The sequence below is a fragment of the Talpa europaea genome (genome assembly GCF_964194135.1).
Source record: "Talpa europaea genome assembly, chromosome: 9".
NCBI lineage: Eukaryota > Metazoa > Chordata > Mammalia > Eulipotyphla > Talpidae > Talpa > Talpa europaea.
Window position 1 is genome coordinate 76,822,036 of NC_140076.1, and position 21,315 is coordinate 76,843,350.

At 56.5% G+C, this 21,315-nt stretch overlaps 1 protein-coding gene across 5 annotated transcripts; it reads right to left on the reverse strand.

Annotated features, from left to right (window-relative positions):
• Positions 1 to 1,709: 1,709 nt before the first annotated feature.
• On the reverse strand, positions 1,710 to 20,903 carry LMNA (lamin A/C; the record flags this gene model as incomplete). 5 transcript variants are annotated; one of them, XM_084243062.1, is made up of 13 exons in its annotated part: positions 1,710 to 1,993; positions 2,541 to 2,563; positions 2,836 to 3,102; positions 3,900 to 3,983; positions 4,345 to 4,464; positions 4,560 to 4,667; positions 5,126 to 5,351; positions 5,442 to 5,662; positions 6,173 to 6,298; positions 6,480 to 6,650; positions 6,887 to 7,012; positions 8,840 to 8,996; positions 20,342 to 20,903. In XM_084243062.1, the coding sequence occupies 13 exons, from the start codon at positions 20,695 to 20,697 to the stop codon at positions 1,921 to 1,923; spliced, it is 2,058 nt and encodes a 685-aa protein (XP_084099188.1). In that variant the 3' UTR covers positions 1,710 to 1,920. The 5 variants fall into 5 exon arrangements, with proteins under 5 accessions (XP_084099188.1, XP_084099191.1, XP_084099190.1 ...); XM_084243065.1 differs by lacking the exon at positions 20,342 to 20,903 and adding an exon at positions 12,754 to 12,773; XM_084243064.1 differs by lacking the exon at positions 1,710 to 1,993 and having other exon boundaries at positions 2,154 to 2,563; positions 2,986 to 3,102.
• Between the last annotated feature and the right edge of the window lie 412 nt (positions 20,904 to 21,315).

Consider the following 21,315-nt stretch of genomic DNA (forward strand, 5'->3'; position numbering starts at 1 on the left):
TCAGGGGGAAAACCACTGGAAAGAAATCCATCTGTGCTGCTTCTGGGAAATTGAAATCTCACCACCCCCACCCACCCCCACCGCCATCCGCCACCCCTCAACCCCCACCAATCTTTACATTTACCCTTCTTCTTTACAAATACCCTTCTTCTTTACAAATTTACATTTACCCTTTACATTTACCCTTCTTCTTTACAAATACCCTTCTTCTTTTTACAGTAGAGTATTCCAACAGCAACTTTTTGTCAGTCAAAGGTCTGCTGAACGCAGAGTTAGGTGCAGCGTGTGAGGAACCCACGTGTGCGGAGCGCGGGCCACCAGGTCTCCCGCGTGGCTACCTCGCAACCACTGCGGCGTACTTATTCCCCCTCAGGGGCAGGGACCCGGCCTACTCGTCCAGGTATTCCCCAGTCCTAGGTTGAGGGGTGACGCCACCCGGCAGGGTTCAGCCGTGCGGCTCAGGCCGGCGCAGGACGCGCCCCCGGGAGCGCAGACGCCGCACGTGGCGCTCCGACGCCCCCAGGTGCCCGGCCGGGGAAGCGCACGCGGATGCCTTCGCTCAGGGGAGGCGCGAGCAAGGTGCCCACCTCAGGCCCTAGGAACCCCTTCCTTTCGGCATGGATTTCTCAGAGGCACCTGATACCCATGGGGTTGAGGAAAAATTCCAGCATGACTTCAGAGCCTGCCCTCCTCTCATTAATGTTGCTTTTCCACTTCCGTTTTCCCATAATCCCAGATAATTTTTTTTCATTGACTTTAGACTTCAGGTTTAATTCCTCCATCCCTGGGAATGTGCATTTATTTCCTATTACCATGTTCTGTTTAGAGGGAGAGGATGTTAGAGGAGCAGGGGGTCTGCTGCCAGATTCCTTGAGGTCTCTGCCACCTACTAGCCATGCGGCCTTTGGCAAGCTGACTCCGAGAACCCATTTCCAGAAACAAAACTACCTCTCAAGACAGTAGGAGGGGGAAGATAATAGTGCAGAGATGCTGCGGCATGTACACGGGGCTGTCTTCCCTACGTGGAGCCCATCCCCTTGGTCTTCGCTCCATGGCCCAAGTTTAAGCTTGCTCCCCCTCTGAGGCTCCCACTCTTTGACACACTGCTTTGCATGCTTCCTGATTCCCATGGAGTGTAAGTTCACTGAGGACACTGAACGTGTGGTCTCGCTCATACCCCTTGTCTACACACAGAACAGAGTGTGGCGCAAAGGGACCCTTAGAGCTGCTTGTATCCAAGGTCGCCCTACTCACTTCCCGCGGCCCTCAATGGCTTCTATGAACCTCCTCCCCATGTCTTGGCCCCAGGTCCTGAGACATCACGACCCCCAGACTGGGTCCACGTCCTGACTTGGTGTCCACGCTGAGTCCATGTCCCAGCATGGAGAAGGCACTTGACAAGTGCTGCTGGGTGAAGGAGTTAGGGAAGAAATACCCTTCTTCTGGAGCTCCCCCTCTCCCAGAGGCTTTCATGAAGAGCGAGGCCAGAAGTGGGTGGGCAGCACTTACGACAAAGCCTCTCCCGTCAGCCACCACTGAGTGCCCAGGTGTGTACCTGAGGTGCTGTGAGGGCTTCTTATTGTCTCCTGGGGACAGGGGTAAGGCTGTGAAACATGTGTACGTGTGTGTGTCTCTCAGAACACAAGGTGACGTCCGGCGATAAAGAGACCACAGCAGTCAGGAATAGAAACAACTAGTGTATTGATACAGGGAGGAGAGAAGAGGTGCAGATGCGAAATGGGGAGGCAGGAGCTCTGTAGTGTTTGCGAAAAACCACTGCCACACAGCTTCCTACCTTTCTCCCCGTCCCCTCTGGGTGGGGTCCTTGTAGGCTCTCACCCTTTCTAGTAGGCCTCCCTCTGCCTCCCCTGCACCTACTTGACCTCAACTTCCAGTGAGTGGGCCAAGCCATGCCCAGCTCTAATGCTGGGTAAAGCAAGGCTCAAACACCTTTTCCCCTTCCTCCACCTCCCACCTAATTCCCATCTCTTGTCTAAATAAAATATAGCAAAAGCAAGCACAGCTGGTACCTGGAAAAATCAAGTCACCCCGGGGCTGGGGTGGGGCTGGAGGCTGGGGAGGGCAGGCAGAGGAGCCTCAGCCAGCAGTAGTGGACCAAGGGCTGGCAGAGGGGACTCCTCACCTGCCCCTTAGGCACCTTGTCGCGGGGTCCCCGGGGCGGGGGCAGTAGGCAGGGCAGATAAGCAGAAATTAGGCTCTGTAAAAGCCTCCCTTTCCCTGGGCTTCTGCAGGAAGCCCTCTTTGGTTTTAAGCAGATATGGAGTTTCCTGGAAGCAGGGAAAAGGAAGGAGTGATAGAGACATAAGTTTTTTTTTTTTTTTTTTGCTCATATTTTCCCTTCAGTATAAAATCATTGTAGAAAATAATTTTTTTTAGAAAAAAAATAGAAGAAAAAACCAAAGGGGCATTTTTCTTTGGCTTTAAGCCCCCTCCATGAGGCACAGGGTAGGGGATGGGCACAAGGTGAGGAGAAAGCAGGAGGCCTCTGCCTCCACCCCACCTGGCAGGTCCCAGATTACATGATGCTGCAGTTCTGGGGGTTCTAGGAGAGAAAAGGGGAGAGTTGAGTGGCAGTACCTGGCCCCCTGCCACCCTTTCCCTACCCCAGCCCTGTCCCTGCCCTCCAGTCTGGGGCTCAGACAGGAGGGGCAGGATGCAGGATGAACTGTCCAGGATGCTGGGCTACAGGGAGGAGGCTCCTACTCCCCCGGGTTGCGGAAGAGAAGGCTCCCCTCATCCCACAGGACTGCTTGTCTTAATCCCAATGCCCAGGGCCCTCTGCCTAAGGGGTATGGAGGTAAAGGGAATACTCACCTGGGTTCGGGGATTGGAGCTGCCCAGGAGGTAGGAGCGGGTGACCAGGCTGTCCCCAAAGCTGCTACCCCCACTGCCCCCCATACTGCGCTGGTAGCGAGTAACGGTGACACTGGAGGCAGAAGAGCCAGAAGAGATGGATCCGCCCACCTGGGCTCCTGCGCTGGCGGAAGCCTTGTCCGCAGGCTGCCCACACGTCCCGCACAGCACGGTGCGGGAGCGCAGGTTGTACTCAGTGGGGTCCCCCGAGCTGCTGCAGTGAGAGCCCTGGGGAGGGAGACAAGGCTCAGGCAGGCGGGACGGTGAGTCTGGGACTGACTGCTCAGGCCCAACACCCAGGCTCCTGGCTGCTTTGGGGTCCCAGGCACCAGCTGGATGCAGGGGTGCTGGGGGGTGGGGGGGTTATGTTCAAGGAATAGAGGCCCCTGGGGCTCAGGGGCTAGGAGGAGGGAGAGGGAAGACATGAATGGGGACAAGGATCAGGAAGACTTGGGCCGGGGAAGTGGATCTGGGCTCGGACTCGGACTCGGTCCTACTTGTTCTGAGCTCGAGGGAAGGGAGAGTAGGTAAGCAAGCTTGCTGGGCAGCACGCATGCAGGACCAAGTGCGGGGGAGCCAAGAATGAGAGAAAAGTTTTTGCAGGAAAAGTGGTGGCAACGAGAGGACATGCATGCACATGAATGCAACAGGAATGGGGAAGGGAAGAGAAAAGAAAGGCATGCAACAGAAATGGGGGGAGAGAGGCAGGGCGGGGTGCCCCACGTCTGTCCTCCCACCCCCTTCACAGGAGACCAATCCAGACCCTCATCCACTGCTCCCATGGAACACTCCATGGCGTCAGAAAGTTCCCACTCCCTGCCTTACCAGAGTAGGGCACCCAAACACCTGGGTTCCCTATTCAAGGTATAGGGAGGAGAGAGAAGAAAGGCCAGGGCAGCAAGTGAAGTTCCAAAACATTCTTTAATGAAAAGATTTTTGGCACAGGGAGGCTGGGGAGAGGCTGCCCCCAGGCTTTGGCTGCATGGCCCAGCAGGGGCTTGGCCTCAGCGGCGGCGGCCACTCACATGATGGAGCAGGTCATCTCCATCCTCATCATCGTCATCTTCAACCACGGTCACTGAGCGCACCAGCTTGCGCATGGCCACCTCCTGCCAGGGACATGAGACCAGGTCTGAGGGAGAGGGGATCAGGGCGGAGGGGACAGGGTGTGCAATGTACCCACCCACTGTGCCCTCCTAAGAGCCTTTCTCAGACGCTTCTGGCCCTTTGTCCAGCCTGCTGCTTGCTTTGCATTGTTAGAGTTCAGGAATCCAGAGAGGCACCCTATCAAGTTCTCTGGGTAGGAGGACACCTTTAACAATCCTCGCTGTTCTAACCTCTACCCCTCATGCTGCTGGGGCATCTTGTGTGTGCCTACTGAGTGGAGAGAGCTAGGAGAGGGTGGGGTGGAGGCAGCCAGCTCCTATTTTGGCCACTAGGGCCCATCCAGCGAGAAGCCCACATACTCACCTCCCCAGTGGAGTTGATGAGAGCTGTGCGCAGGCTGTTCCCACAGCCCCAGGTGTTCTGTGCCTTCCACACCAAGTCAGTAGGGGGGCTATGGGTGGCCCCAGCTCCCGCAGCCCAGATCTGCAAGGAGAATTAAAGAAGGGTGCTCACATCAAGCACTCTCGACCTCAGGCCAACCTGCACCCCCACCCCCCCACGCACACCATGCCACTTACCGTCACCACTTGTCCAGCCTTCAGGGTGAACTTTGGTGGGAAGCGGTAGGTCAGCAAGGGCTCATCTCCGTTCTGGCGTTTGATCTGCCAATTGCCCATGGACTGGTCCTGCGGGAAGGGAGGGGAGAGGTGGGGGAGGCACGTCCTGGTTCCTGTGTTCTCCCTCGCCAAGGGCCCAGGCAGGCCACCAGCAGGAGCCTTTCCCTCCATCCCTCACTGTCCATCCCTCTGTCCCTCACTGTCCCCCCGCTCAGGGATAACAACTACATTCAGGGGCACTTCAGCTGTGCCAGCACACTTGCTGCTTTTACCTGCCCAGCACCCCCCAAAGAGTTAGGAACTTAATGACTGCAGATTTATCTACAGGAGGAAGCCCTTGCTCTGAGCAGTTAAATAACTTGCCCAGGGTCTCACTGATGAGTCCCAGTGTCAGGATTTAAGTCGTGTGTGGAGGAGGCACACCCTGGCCCTGGTTGGCCTGGGTGAGGAATCCCTGTCTCCAAGCCTCACCCCTTCGTCCTCGCAAGCTCTGCCTAAGCAGCAACATCCCTCACCCCCCAGCCTACCTCACTGGACTTGTTGCGCAGCCGCACGAACTTGCCCTCCTCATCCACCTCCTCCACTGCCACTCGCCCACTGGTGCGCGCATGCTGTGAGAAGCTGCTGCGGCTGCTCTCCGCGGCCTCCAGCCTGCGCTTTTTAGTGACGCTGCCCCCACCCTGCGTCTGGGATGAGTGGGAGGAGGCACGGCCACGGCTGCGCTGAGAGGTGGGGCTGGGGGACAGGCGCAGCCTGGGGAGAGGGAGACAAGTGGGGGCCTAGTCAAGGCCAGGTGCAGGCCAGATGGGTCACTGGCCCCTCCCTGGCTCCTCCTCGGCTCACCTTTCCTCCTCACCCTCCAGGAGCTTGCGGTAGGCGTGGATCTCCATGTCCAGGGCCAGTTTGATGTCCAGAAGCTCCTGGTACTCATCCAGCTGCTGCTGCATCCTCGCCCGCATTTCTGCCATCTCCCGTTCCTTCTCTGCCAGCACCCGGCGGCTCGTATCTCGCTCGCGGGCCAGTGAGTCCTCCAGGTCCCGCACCTTTGCTTCTTTGGCTGCCAGCTGGGGGGTGATGGGGTCTTGTGAGCTCTCAAGAGCCCTGAGCATGGAGCATCAGGTACGCAGGTAAGAGCCTGGGACACCCAGCTACGCTCCCATCACAGGCTTTAAATGGCCTACACTAGCAATGGGAAGGCTTCCCACTGTTTACCTGAAATCTCATTCTGAGGCTAAAACCTATTTCTTTTTGTCAGAAATGGCACAACCAGCTAGAACAATATTGATACTTTTAACACCTCATACTGAGTGTCCTGACAGGGTGTGAAAGAGGCTAAGCAGGAGTTCCCTTGTCAAATGGAAAAACCAAGTCTCTGAGGAGTGAAGGTCATACCAGCAAGACAAGAGGTGGTCCTGGAACAGCAGTCATCTGATTCTGAATCCTATAGGCCCCTTACTCAGCGTGTGGTCCCGTACATGTATTCCCTCTCTCCCCTCTCCCCTTCCCTTCTCAGCTTCCACCCCGCATCCTGCCTAGACTCTTGGCTGATGGGGGAAAGGGCGCGGGGCCATCACCTGCTTCTGGAGCTGGCTGAGTTGAGCCGAGAGGCTGTCGATGCGGATGCGGGACTGCTGCAGCTCCTCATGTACAGCCCCCATCAGATTGCTGTTCCTCTCAGCAGACTGCCGGGCATTATCCAGCTGCAGAGGACAGAGGACACACAGTTAGGTCTGCAGGGGCTGGGAGCGAGGGAGGGGAGAAAACTGTTGCTGGGCAGGGCACTATTGCTGCAGCCTCAGGTCCTGGGCCACTCAGCTCCCCAGCACCATCCACCTGCTCCCCAGAGACTGCAAAGGGACAGAGACAGCAAGGGAGCAGCACCTTGGCAGAATAGGTCTTCTCCAGATCCTTCTTGTACTGTTCCACCTGGTCCTCATGCTGGGCCCGCAGGTCTTGCAGGGCATCCGCCAGCCGGCTCTCAAACTCACGCTGCTTCCCATTATCAATCTCCACCAGCCGGGTCTCATGGCGGCGCTTGGTCTCACGCAGCTCCTAGAAGGATTGGTCACAGAAACCAAGATCAGTCTTGGAAGGCTGAGACCCAGGGGGCAAGTTCCCTGCCAGATCCTAATCCTGAGTGGAGTCACTATAAGGTACTGTTTAACTTGGGAAGTGAGGGGCAGCTACCCCCCACTTCCCAGTCACCAGTACAGGAAGTCAAGTAGGTGAGCTCTCCACACCTCCCAACCCCAGCCCCGGCCCCCTCGCCTGCAAAGCACCATCCCCACCTCGCTGTAAATGTTCTTCTGGAAGTCCAGCTCCTCCTTCAGGGTCTGCAGCCTGTTCTCAGCATCCACCCGCCGCAGCATCTCATCCTGAAGTTGCTTCTTGGCCTCACCCAGGGCTGCCTCGAGCTGAGAAGGGGGCAGACATTAGGGAGGAGTCACAGAACATCAGAGCTGGCAGGAAGCTGAGAAGTGGGCTGTTCCCTATACATCCCTTTATATGTGCAGAACAGTACCTGGGGTAGGGGACAGAATCTTAGATGAACACAGGAAATGTCTACTCACTCACGGTAACTACTCTGGGGAGGGGCTGTGCTAAAAAATTGCCCCACACAGCAACTGCTATTAAGGAGGGAAGAACAAGGTATAGCCGGAGTGTGAGGGAAGGAACCAAAGTGCCCGGTATGGTCAAGGGGTCTCGGAGAGACTGAGACCCAAAGGACAGGTTAGTGGGCGCTGCAAGGGGGGATTCTGCAGTGATGGCAGGGAAGGGAGAGAGCAAAGGTGCGGGTATGAAGGCACACGTGTTCTTTAGGACCTGCAGAGGACAGTACTGCTAAAGCCCAAAGCACGGGGGTTGGGGGAGTGATGGGAGGTGACTGGACTGCATCTCATCTGCCACAAAAAGATCCTCTGGGGGGCCTCCCTGGTGGCGCAAGGGGTTACGACGCAACCTGTGAGGCTAACCACAGCCACTGCAGCACGAGTGTGATCCTCGGCCGACCAGGGAGCTACCCACATGACGCAGCAGCCCTCTCCTGTCTCGCCCGCTGCTCCCCTCAGCAGTGTATTTCAGTCCATCTGCCTGTTCTGTTCCCCACTCTGTCTCTGGTGAATCCTCTCACCCCCGCATCTTTGGCCTGTACCCCCGTTCTTGTATACATAAATAAATAAATCTTAAAAAAAAGATCCTCTGGGCTTTGAAGAGGGGGCACCTTTCTTAGGTTTTCAGTTCAGAAAGCAGAGGCTAGTGGGTGCAGCTAGGAGACTGGGGGGAAGGGTGCGCCTGAAGGCAGAAACCCAGAAGGAGAAGACCCTGTTATGGTTTAGTAGATGGCTTGCCCTGTCTTATGGCGGGCAGGTCTTGGGAGGGGAGAGCCCGGGACCGAAGCTTGGCTGCTGACTCTATCCTGACCCTGCTCTGAGCAAATGAGGCTGTGATATTGGGAACAAGCCAGCTTCTTTGATTCTGTCCCCCAGCTTGTCACATGAGAGATCAGAGGTTGGAACAGATAGCAAAGAGTTTTCAAAGTAAAGACCGCGAGGCATAGCTGCCATGCCAGGCATTAAGAACAAGCATCTTGGGCCTCTCTAGTGGTGCAGTGAGTTAAGTCTCAGCACTATGAAGCTACCGGCAGCCACTACAGCCCAAGTTCGATCCCTGGCCAGGGAGCAACCCACATGGTGCAGCAGACCTCTCCTGTCTCGCCCGCTGCTCCCCTCAGCAGTGTATTTCAGTCAGTTCACCTATCTGCTCCCCACTCTGTCTCTGGTGAATCCTCTCTCTCACCCCCACACCTCTGGCCTGCACCTCAGATTTTGTATGCATAAATAAATATATCTAAAAAAACAAGCAAACAAGCATCCTGTGTGTGACTGACTGCCAGTTCCCAACTATGGGCTCTGTGGAGGTCCACACTCCTCTCCTGTCTCCCGGAGACAGCTGTCTATAAGAGGGCCAAACCAGGGGGACACAGGGTCAAGCACAATTCATTGTAAAGTTACGTGGAAATGATGTGTAGATTATTTAAAATCCACTGTGCTGGATGCCATGGGCAATCAAAGAAGGAGGAGATGTGGTCTAGGAGGGCAAAATGACACTAGGACAGGTGACTAGCTCTGATGCCAGGTGATAGGTCAGACCAGGTAACTTCAGAGGGTAACTGGGGTGGGAGAGGGAGTGTGCATTTGTCCGGGGTCAGGTGGGATCATGGGGGACCCTGGAAGCACCCTCACCTTGGCCACTTGCCCCCGCAGGTCATGCAGTTCGCCCTCCTGAGTGCGTTTCTCACTGAGAGCAGTGCTCAGCGCGGCCTCCTTGGAGTTGAGCAGAGCTTCCACATCCTTGAGTCGCGCTTGGGCAGCCAGCAAGTCTCCCTCCTTCTTGGTATTGCTAGAGAAGTGAAAGAAGAGTGCATTTAACAGGAGTCCATGTCCCTCGAGAGGGCTGGGTCCCCAAGGGGGAGAGAGAGGTCTCTTCCAGGCAGAGGCGGTGGCGACTTGACAATCCTTCAAACTGCCAGAAGAGGGCGTTCTTGGCCTTAGGTTTGTTTGCCTCCAACTGCCTCTGGGGCTGGACTCCCACTTCCTGCAAGATCCCCAAAACCCCCTTCCTGCTTCTCCACCCTTCCCATGACTCAGTGCCCAGGAACGTGCCTGGGGCCAAGGGTACGTTGGCTGGTCCCACGAGATGAATGCTTTTCCCTCTCTCCCCTCCCATTCCTTCCCAAAGAGACAGGGGCACCTTTGTCTCCAGCCCCTTCCCACACAGGGCTTTAACCTTCTCCTCCCTGACTCCACCCGCCTCCCATTCAGCCAGGCCTCTCTCTCTCCAGGGACCCAGACAGTCAGGCTCCCAGCCCCGGGGTCCATGAGTCCCTGAGGCTTCTCAGGTTTGGGCCCCAAAGGTGTTGGTCACCAGAACTATGGGGAAAGACATTGGTCAAACCGCAGAAAGACCGTGGATGAGGACAAACAAGTGTGCATAATATTGATCCTTTCCTTTCTCAGATCCAGTCTGGTTCCCCGATCTATGCAAAGGGGGTTCATCCTCCCTCCCTCCAGGCCTCATCAGAGCCTGAGAGAATGCCGAGCCATGGAACACAAGGCTTAGCATCTGGCTCCAGATGTGGCTCCCAGGCCTCCAGGTCCATCTGGGTTCCATCTTGGAAGCTTTCTATTCCTTGAACCAGGCGAAGCTTTAGCTAGAACCAGTTAAACAGGAGATGCCTCTGTCACCTCCTTCCACTCTCTGGTCATTTTTGCTGGATAGCAAACTGGAGAAACAGAGGGATCCTACTTTCCAAAAACACCTCTGGGTAACCCAGGAACTTTCCACAGATGTCCTGATCATTCACCAATACAGAGTGAGAGAAAGCAGTTAGCCCGGTGCGTGGAGGCAGAGCTCGAAGGGGCCTGGTCCCAGCCACCATCTGTAACTCGTCAGTCCTTAAGCATGAGCCCACCACAGCAGATGGAAAAAAAGAAAACCAAACGTGGGCAGGGGGAAAAATCTCTCTTGGAAAGGAAAAAAGTGCCCCTGCCAACATTCTTCTCCTGCCATAAAATCCCTAAGCTCCAAGAGCCCCAGCAATTCACTGTAAAGCAGGATGGAGAAGGTCAGGCTCGAGAAAGCCCTGGGCACTGAGCTGCTGTTCTCCTGCCACCTGCTTAGCAGATTCAAACAGAAGCCACCTCCCCTCCCACTGGGCTCCACTGAGAGGGAAGACAGCTGCCCAGAGGGGAGGAGCAGGGGAAGGACATGAAGTCCAGGAGGGAGTTTGCCCAGCCACTTACTCCGTCCAGGCCACACCTCAGAACAAGCTATTTAATGCAACAGAGTCTATCTCCTGTGAAAAGAGGCCCTTCCAGAACTGGAGGATGTCTTCCCTCCTCCATCTCAGTCAGAAAAGCTAAAAATAAAGTCAAAACCCAGCTCAGGTTTTGGCTGCCATCCGGCCCAGCCCCTGGCTGGAAGCACAGCCCCAACTTTCCATGACTTCAGAACTTTTCCGAAGCTGAGGCAGCTGCAGGGGGAGGAGGGAAAAAGAAAAACCACTGGTAAAGTGAAGCGACAACAGACACAGACTCCGAGCTCCTTGGGCCAACTCCAAGCCTGGCGGGGACTTCCCAGAAGAGGCCTCTCTTGCCTGCAGCAGAAGAGCTGCAGCGGGCCCTACTGGGACATTCTCAAATATGGAGCCGAGGAGCTTAGAGTGGGTTCAGCTCAACCCCTCCTTTTCAGAGGAGGGAACTGAGGCGCAGAGGAGGAAGGTGGATGGCACTGTGTTGAGCACTGCCAGCAGTAGAGGGACAGGGGCCCAGTCAGTTCAAGCTGTCTAGGAGGACTGCTCCACACCTCACTGCCCTCCCAGCCAAAGGTCTGGAGTCGCGCTGGAGGAGGAGGGCTTCCCTGAGCCTGCTGCCTGAGCTGGGAGAGGCAGGAAGGGGTCAGTGCAGTGGGAAGTCATCCCTCCGTGCCTCGGCCCTACTCCTGCCTCACAGGCCTCCCCAGACCCTGCAGCATTCTCCTGCAAAATCCAGTGCCAGGTAGATGGGGACCGAGGACAACAGAGGTGCGTGGCCCCAGAGGTCTGGGAGCCAGCAGTCTGACAACTACAGGAGTTTGTCCTTCAGTCTAACGTCCTCCCTTCCCACTGCTCCCAAAGGTGGCAGTGGTAATAAAATAACAGTAAGATGGCACTTACACAGTGCATTAAAGACGGCACTTACACAGTGCATTAGGGGCCAGGCACTGTTTTAAACATTCAGTGTGAACTCAGCTTCACAGCCACCCCATGAGATAGGTGCTCTGCTAAGTGGCTGAGGAAACTGAGGCACAGAGCTGTGCCCCATGTTCCTCAGCAAGGTGGCAGTTCCACACAGCCTTAGCACCTGCTGAGTGTGGAGGAAATTGGGGGACTACATTCCTTTCCTTTTGGGGAGGCTTTGATTAGCACTTGAAAGAGATGCCATTAAAGGACTAAGATACACCCTGAAGATGAGGGAAACCTCCAGCTAAGAGAGGGAAGTGAAGAAGGGCTTTTGCGGTTTTCTCAGTCATGCAGAGGGAGCTCCCATCGGCGGCAAGAAGCCGCTATCACCCATGGACTCGTGACTCAGACTTCAGCAGCCCTGTGGTCAGGGAGCTGCACGCATGCCTCAAGAGATGGCTGGGGGTAGCTCAGAGCCCCACACCTCTAGCCACCCTACCTCCTCCAAATGGTACCTCCTCCCTAGGCAGGATCTTCAGACCCAGCAGGGGTGCCTAGCAGGCACTGGCCAGGGTGGTGCTGCTGCCCCAGCCCCAGTCCTAGTGCCATGGGGGTTGGCGGGTGGAGGGGTGGCTGGGCACACTGACTGCTGCACACATGGGTTGGCAGGGAGGAGCGGGCAGAGCAGGCAAGAAGAGCAGGGAAGGGTGGGAACCAGGGGCTTCTCAGGTGACTCATCCTCAGGCAGACAATGCCTGGGCAGGGGTCGGGAAATCCTCTAGTGCTCACAGGGGAGACCCTGACTTTGCCCTGTCCTGCCCAAGGCCCTGCGCCCTGCCAGTGGCAGGCCTCCCGCCCTCACATCCACCAGGCTCCTCAAGCACAGGAGTGGCTCCATCCCAGTGGCCTCGTAAGGCAAGAAGGGCTGGGCATCCTGTTTCTGACTCTTCCCACAGCTGGCAAATCTGATTTCAGAAGTGAGGGAAGGAGTGGGGTGGGGGAGGGGAGGGTACACAGAGGGAGGTAAGGTGGAAATGGGAGCTGAGGCTGGGGCCTGTTAGTTGTCCCAGCTGGAGTCGGAAGCCTGGCTCCAGGGCTGCGCAGGCCAGGGCGCAGGGGGTTGTTTTGGGGATAGTAAAGAGCCCAGTGCAGCAAAGGGGCTGGGTGGGCACCAGGCCAGGCCTGGACCCGCCCACTGAGTCACCCTCCTCAGCTCTGCTCTAATGCCAGATATGGAAGCCAGAGCCAGCTGCAGGGCTGTTTGGGCCTGGTTGCTGGGAGCAGCTTGGTAGGCCCCAGGGACAGGCCCCCATTTCCTCCCTTGGGCTAAGGAAGCGACTAGGGGGCAGAGAAGTAGCCTGGGGCTAAAAATAAGAAGTGGGATCCCTCAGATCCACCCAGTCCCCTCACAGGCCACCCTCAGTCCCTCAGCCTCACCAGCCCTGAGAGTTCCCCATCGCTGGGCGAAGACCCCTGAAGGGGGCGTATGGGAACTGGGAAAGCAAGGTCTCTGGGCTCCTGGATAGAGCCTTCCTCACAGGAAAGGGCGCCCCCTGTGGCTGGGCAGGGAAGGGCAGGGATGGGGTGGGGGAAGAAGCCCCTGCTTTGGGGAGTGGGGACAGCTTTCTCCACCCTCCCAGGCATCTAGACCTCTCCTCAGGCTGACTTCCAGCAGGAGATGGGGCATCTCAGCCACCCCAAGCCTGACAGCACTCCTGCCACCGCACCCTTTGTCCAGCAGCTCCTCCCACTGCCTTCCTCCCTCCCTCCATCCAAATCTATCCCCCATCCCAGCCAGCTCCGCCTTGTCGCTCCAGCTCCACACCCACACCCGGTCTGCCAACCGTGTTTAGCTGTTGTTTTACCTGCTGCTTTATCCTCTCCCCACTTGTGTTGTATCTCAGGGCTTTTCTGTCTTTTTTTTTTTTTTTTAATTTTCTAGAGGCATGTCTTATTTCTTTACTTATTTGTTTGTTTGTTTTTGGTTTTTGGTTTATACATGCACTGGGTACAGTCAGAAGCGCGGGAGGGTGAGAGAACTCACCAGAGCGGGGAGCAGAGCAGGCAGAAGGACCGAGGTACACTGCTGAGGGGGGCAGCGGGCGGCAGGAGAGGTCTGCGCACCATGTGGGACCCTCCTCCGGTGGCCGGGGAGCAGCCGGGGATCAAACCGGCGCCGCAGAGGTGGCGGGCAGCTTCGCAACCCAGCGATCAACCGCTGCGCCACTGGGGAGGCCCTCTCAGGGCTTTTCTGTATGTCTCCATATGCCCAGGGACCGGGAGGTTCATGGGTTCCTAGAGGGACCACCTCCTGGATGGACTGCTCTTTGACAGATGGGGAAACCAAGGCCTAGAGAAGGGCAGGCTGCCCACACGGTCACCAGAACACTCACAGCAGACATCAAAACCCAGAACACAGCATGATGCACGTGGCGGTGGTGGTAGAAAGCAGCACAGACTAAGGGAGAAACTGGCAGCCTCGCCTGCTGAGAGACACTCCAGCCAGAGACAGAGGCTAGTGAAGGTGCTGAGATGTCACTCCCACACCCCCACAGCTGTGTGAAGCCACCCCCCACCCACAGGAACCACTGCCTGGTGGCTTGGCTGGTCTGTGGGTTTGCCTCACTTTCAGCAGGATGTGGGAACCCCTCCCCACTCTGGCATTCAAAGACACTGGTCTCTGGAAAGGAGTTCTTGAAGAGAAGAACTGAAGGAGGCAGGTGTTCCAGGGACTCAAGGTACCTGAGCCTTCTCCAGGCCCCTCCCTGTGAAGCTCTGAAGTCTTACAACTAGAAAGCACCTGGGACACTCCCCAGCATGGGCCCACCACCAGCCCCCTCCAGCACAGGCACACACCCACAGCAGGCATGGCCAGCACATGCCTCTCCTGGGCACCATCCCACCAACACGCCCGGGGTCTGAGACTCCTTAGATCCCCTTCCAGGGCCACCGGGCTCCCAGCTGTCCTGCCCCCAGACAAAGCCAAGTCTTAATGCCAGGTAGAGGGAGGGCTGGAGCAGGGGAAAGGGGAGCCAGGCAAGGGATGGCTAGGGCTGTGGACATGTTCAGACGCAGCCCCAGCACAGGCTCTGGGGCTGGCAGGGGGCCAGGCCTGAGTCACAGCTGCTGGGTGTATCAACGTGGCATTGTACAGAGACAGCAGAGGCCTGCGGCCAGAGCCAGGGCACTGGGGGCCTAGACAACAGACGGCTGGCTTCCTGACCAGTCGTTCCCTCAAGCTCCCCTGCCAAATTCCACCTTCCTCCTTCCTGATCTGTTTCTCCAGGACTTGCTTCGTGTTATCGCAAAAATGCAGGGGTAAGGCCTGGGTGCAGGCAGAAAGAAGTGGCAGCCTGGAGGAGGGCAGGATGGCCTAGGAAGAGATAGAATGACCTGGGGTTGGGAGAAGGGGAGGAGGTCACTCACCAAAGGGAGGGACACTAAGGGGATCCCCACAAGAAGTTGACTCAGCAGTCCCTCCTTAGGACAAATTAACCCTCCATCTGGTGGCTCAGGAATATTAGCCCTGACAACATCAGTTGGATTGCTCTCCAAGATCCGGAAAGGAAGTGGGGGAGGACCCAGGACTTCTGGTCCCACCGCATTCCATCTCAGGCCTAGGAGATGCAACCCTCTCTCACAGCCAGCAGAGGGTGGCAGCGTCGGCGCTTCAGGAGGAAGGAGAGCCGGCTTGACCATCTCAAGCAGCCCGCTTGATGATCCCAAGCAGCCTTCTCAATCCACAGAACCTGGACCCCTTGAAATGAAGGGTCTCTAACTCCCAAGTCAGCCTGAAAGAGACTCAGACATCCTCTCCTTCTTGCATCTGTGCCCCATCTCATTCAGACCCTCCCCCCTTGCTACTATCAGCAAGAACACACTTGGAATTCCCAAGAAAAAGCCACTCACCCCTCAGCCTTTTCTGCTCTGAATGGACAGGGTCTCCCGTCCACTCTGCCCTCTGCCGTGACTCAGCGCCTCTGCTGGCCCGGGATCCCAGCCAGAATTACTTCTGGCTTCCACAGGCGGGATTCAGGCTTTTGCTCCCACAATAGGACAAAAGAACACCCCTCCCAACCTCCTTCCCAAACTCTGTCCCCTTCCTTAAGGGATGGTTAAGGGCCAAGATCGCCTCACAGCCCAGTCTCAGGTTGGGGGAGCCAGAATGGGGGACAGGAAAGCAGAAGGCTGCAGTCAAGGTCACCTCCCACTGGTTCCAGGCACACGCTGCCCAATCTTGGCCACCCTCAGGCAACAGTTCTTCAGGCCTCTCTTCTAGCCCCAACAGTTAGTGGCACTGTTCCTCTCCTACATGACACAGTTCCTCCCACTGCCTTGACAGAGGCAATGAAAATGAGGTACCCTTTCCTACTACCAAGAAAAGCAAAGTATAAGCCAAGAGTATAAAGTCACAATAAACCACTTCTAACAAATTTTCTCTGAGAATTAGAGGAGGGTGTTGGTACTTTTCATTCTGATGGGAAATATTTCTATTGTGAGCAACATTGGCTATTAATTATATTTGATTGTAATTTTTTTAAAGATATATTTATTTATGGGCCTCCCCTAGTGGCGCAGCGGTTGAGCACTGGGCTGCGAGGCTGCCCACAGCCTTTGCAGCGCTGGTTCGTTCCCCTAGCCTCCAGCGAGGGTCCCACCAAAAAATAAATAAATAAACTATTAAAAAAAAAAGATATATTTATTTATGCATGCAAGAGCTGGGGTACAGGCCATAGGTGCGAGATATGAGAGGATTCACCAGAGACAGAGTGGGGAACAGAAGAGGCAGACTGACTGAAATACACTGCTGAGGGGAGCAGCAGGTGAGAGACAGGAGAGGTCTGCTGTGCCATGTGGGTTAGCTCTCTGGCTGGCCAGGGATTGAACTCATGCAGTGCTGCAGAGGCTGGGATAGCTTCATAGTGCTGCAACTTAACCCCTTGCACCACCAGAGAGGCCCTGATTGTAATATTTATAGCTGGGTCTTTTAGGGGACTGTTTTCTATTTTGTGGGTCATGTACTACTTTGGAACTTGAGGGACCTCTGGAGATCTTCTGCTCCAACCCTTTCTTTAATAGCTGGGGAAATCCAGAGAAGGGAGGTCATTTTTCCAAGGTCACACAGCAATCAATTCAGCAGCAGGGCCAAGCCTGGAAATAAGGACACCAAGGGACAAGACTGCTTCCACTACTGTCATTACATTGCTGAACGACTTGCCTCTTGTTAAGGGATAAGACACCCTGTGACCTTCCCAAAGAAACTCATCTCACTCCAAGGATGTTAGAGTTCAGCCTGTGTCACTTCATGGGTGGTCAAGGAGGTGGAAATGGAATGAACTGCTCTGGCTTCTGGGCCTCGGAGCCAGACCTGGTCTTGGATGCTGCAGCTGCCAGAGGTGATAAGGGGCCGAGGAGGAGGGGTGTGGGGGGAGCAGAGGGCACAGTTGGTAGGAGAAGGCATCTTCTACCAGTTGTCCCCCAGCTGTCCCTCGCTTCTGATGCTACTGAACCACTAGGGGTGGGACTGGGAGTGGGGGCAATGGGCACATCCCATGCAAGGGAAAATCTCAGACTCCTAGAGACCAGGAGACATGTCAACCAGAGACACAGGTGGTGGGAGACAGTCGGAAGCCTGGTAGAAATTATTGTCTCTTGGGCTACTTAAGTGCTACTTACTTAGTCCCAAGGTTTAAGTGTACTTTCTTTCCCTCTAAATCAGAATGTGGACTTTAGGATGAGGGTTGGGTGGGAGAGATAACGCCAAGAGGCTCCCTCAGGCTAGGACTGGGGCCCAGTGATCCTCAAAGGCTCCCATTCTGTGTCCAAAGGGCACAGCTGCCTTCGGATCCAGGTAGACAGTCTTCATAACATGTCTTAAGACAAGCTCAAGACAGGAAACCCAGCCCCTTGGAGCTGTCTCATGGTCTGTGGTGTCGGGGTCCCGGTCCTTCCAGGTACGGGTAGAGCAGAGGCTGCTGATCTAGGGTGAACAGACTGTGGCAGGGCAGCAGAGCACCCCTGGTCCTAGTCACAACCTCCAAGATGCACACTGAACCTCAGTCACCCCAACCTGCCCTTCAGACCCTCCAATCTATCCCCTAAGCTAAAGAAGTAAGGTTAATGGTAGGTTGAGTAACTGGGAGTCAGAAGGCCAGGGTTCAAGTCCTGGCCTGTCACTCCCTCGCTGTGTAACATGGGACAAACCAATGCAGCTCTGTGGACTTTGCTGCTCTTATACTTGTTTAGATGAACCTGGGGCTGCAACCTCCCTGCTCATCCCCACACAGGCCAAGAAAGGAGGGCAATCCAGGAAGTAATCGGCACCCAGGCCTCTTCTCGGGGGAAGAGGCGCTTCTGCTTTGTGGGTCTGGGATCTCCCCACTTCTGACTCAGGTTTCCTCTATCAGTTCCGCAAGGAAAGGCAGACCCTGCCCCATCTTGCAGCCCAAGCCCATAACTCTGGACTCAACTCTACAGGCACACATGCATACTGCCCACCTGGAGCCCTGGTTCCAGAGGTGCTAAGGAAGGAGGCAAGTAAGGATCCCAGGATTTTTTTTGGGGGGGGTGGTCGAGGCAGTCCAGAAGATGCAGAAATTCGGGCCTCCCATCCCTCCTTTTAAGACATCTGCCAGCTCCACCCTGTCCTGCTGTCTCTTGTAAAGCCACCAGAATGGGAAGAAGGGGCGCAGCATCTGAGTCATCCACCCAGCTGTCCTGACTGGGGTGACACCCAGCCCTAAGCCGGGACCCCAAGCAGGCCTTCCCTGGTGCTTTCTACCCTCTCACTCACCCCACAGTTCAGTGTCCAGATCCTCAGGCTCAAGAAGAGAGAGAAAGGGTGTTTGTGTGTTTGGGGTAAGGGTGGCATTCTGCTTGGAGCCCATAACTCAGCCCAACAACAGGGAGCCCCAAACCCCTGGATATGGTCAAGGTATCCAGGCTGGGCCAGGGCATGCCACGGGCCCTTATAGACTACTCTACATCCCAACCCAAGCCTGGCCCTGAACTCTGAGCTCCAATTAAACATTAAACCAGACAACTTCTCTCTAGGCTTTAGTGGGAGGACTTAGAACAATGCCTTTCTTCCTCTCCGAAGTTCTTCATTCTCTTTTCCACATCATCCAAAACACAGCAGAAACAAAAGGGAACAACAACTCTGGGCTACTCCCACTGGGGACACAGAGGGAACTGACACCCCAGTCCAAGCCCCCTGTCTCTATCAGCTAGGATTCAGGTGTGCAACCCCACCCCCCTTTTCCGGAAGCCCAACCTCCCAGTTTAGGATCAGTGGGGGAGAAGAGAGGCAGGTGGCTAAATATAACAAGCTCACACAGCACCCCCGCCATGCCCCATGTGCGCACGCCTGCCTGGCGTCCCAGGCCTGGACAGCTGCACCAGGAGCCTCAGGAGAGAGTCTGGGGTGGCAGAGTTAGCAAGAGACCATAGACACCACTTGTCCTGTTCCCCTATCAATAATGTCTTCCCTAGAAAATAATCTGCTAAAAATGTCCTTCACAGGGACCTGCAGAGGGGGCTCTGGCAGTTGAATGGACTGGCTTAGAACACGAATTCTTCATGGAGCTACCCTTACTTGCCTACTGTCTGTCCCGCTGAGTGTTCATGTCACTAGTGGAAAAAGACATCCCTTTCAACAGAAATAAAAGTCTGCTTGTCTCGCCACACAATTTCCATTTACTCTTCACAAGGCAATAGATCTATCACACTTACTATTTGGGGGGCTGAGGCCTAGAGAAGGGGTAAGAAAGAACACAGAATACACAGAAGTCCTGCGAAGAGCGTGGATTTAGAGAAGAGAGAAGGCAAGAGAGGGGAGCCGTAAACCCACAGAATCCTAGCACTGTATGTGCTCTTTGACCGTGTCTTCATTGAGAAAAGGGGGATAGAGGGAAAGAAACCAAAGTATTGGGGGCCTAAATGTTCAGACTCCATTCCAAAGAGCTTTTTAGAAAAGAGGGTGGAGTCAAGTAGGGTGGGGTTGGGTGGGGCAGGAATGGGTGATAGAGGAGTGGCCTGAAGCTTCCAACGGCTGGATTTCAAAAATGTCACCGTATTCCAGCAGTTGAATAAGGCAAAGATCAAAAAACGTCGGTGGTGGAGAGGGCGGGCCAGAGAGAAGACTGCTTGGCATGGCTGGAAAAATGAAAGTGGTTCACCCCAAGGAGGGAGACAGGGATGGTCAGAGCCCCCAGCCCTCCAAGACACCAGGCAGAGGGCCAAGAGGAGGTAGCCGCCAGACATGGACATAACACAACTTCCTGAACCCAAAGCCTCTGTCCTCTCCCTCCCTCCCTCCTTTGCATTCCAGGGCCAAGCAGGCCAAGGGCTGTGGGAGCTGCGGGGGAGCCACTCTCCAGGAGCTGTTTGGTGGGTCTGTCACAGTCTAGGGAAGGTCCCAGACCGGCAAAGAGGAAGGGAGAGTTTCCCAGCTACTAGAAAGACCCTAGAAAGGGTCTTGCCTAAGGGGCTACCTCCGAAAACAGAGTCACCTGGATCCGGTAACCTCTCCCCAGCAGTAAGGAACATCGCCCGGCTTGGGAGGTCTGAGTTCTGTTCAGAACCCGGTTGGGCAAAGTTGGCACAGAGCCAAGACTGCCAAGAAAGTTCTAACAGGATCCTTTCACCCACTCCACAGTGTCCCTGGTGCCCAGATTTCCGCGACCTGGCAGAGCCAGTTCTGCTCTGCTCAAGCCCCTCCCCTAGGCTCCAGAGGTTGGCGAACCCCACCTTGACAGAATGTGGGCTTGCCACCAGCCCGGACCTGGCCTCATCGCCCCCACCGTTCCTTACTTACCCCGCCCTCTCCTAGAGACCCCCTCCCTTCTCTGTCCGATCCTGACAATTCCCCTTGGCACTGCCAGTCACCCGCTGGGGGCAGTTCCGGGGCGGGAGGGGACGCTCTGGCAAAGTTAGGCGCCAGGATGGAGCCCGGCAGGGGCGACCGGCTCCCCGCCCCCGGCCCCTCCGCTGCCCGCCCTGCACGCAGCCACCTGGGCGCACTCACCGCGCTTTGAGCTCCTTAAACTCCTCGCGCACTTTGCTCAGCTCCAGCTGCAGGCGGGCGCGCTCCTTGGCCACCGAGTCGAGGGTCTTGCGGGCATCCCCGAGCTCGGCCTCGTAAGCGGCCTTGATCCCGGACACCTCACGGCTGACCACCTCCTCTGACTCGGTGATGCGAAGGCGCAGACCTGCGTTCTCGGTCTCCAGCGAGCGCACACGGTCGATGTAGACCGCCAGCCGGTCATTGAGCTCCTGCAGGTCCTCCTTCTCCTGCAGCCGGGTGATGCGGGTGGGCGACAGCGGGGTGGAGCTGGACTGCGCCCCGCTACGGGTGGCGCGCCGCTGGGACGGGGTCTCCATGGCCGGCAGGGTGGCAGCGCTGCCCTGGGGGCAGGGGTCCCGGGGTGGGCGCGGAACTCGGGCCGAGGGAGCGACTGCGCGGGGTCGGAGCGCGCCGGCCGGCTGGCTCGCGGCTCACTCCTGGCGGGCGTGGGGATCCGGGCCGGGCGCTGTCTGACCTCGGGATCTGGGCTGGCCCAAGAGTGGCTGCGGCGCTCCCGCGAACACTGAGTCACCGGCGCCGGGGCAAGGGCTCTAATAGGTCTAGGCGGTGGGAGGAGGGGCCATTGCTCTTAAAGGGACCACGCGCCCCCAGAGGTCGGGGAGGGAGGCGTGAGGAGGGGAGAGAACCTCAGGCTTCACCCGAGTCAGGCCCCACCCTCTCCTGCGCACCCCGGTCCGCTCTGGCCTTCGCGGCAGCTGGGGTTCCTACCAGCTCAGCGCTCCCAGCTGCAAGTTTGCCCCACTGCCACAGATCTTCTGGGGTAAAGGCAGAGCCCAGGGGGTGAGGGTGGATGGGCAAAGGGCACCGGTGAGAGAGATAGTGGGTATAAAGCGAGGGAGGGAGCTAGGCAGGCAGATCCAGGAGTGTAGGGGGAGGACAGAGGCTGATGCCCATCAGGGTGACTCACTCTTCTT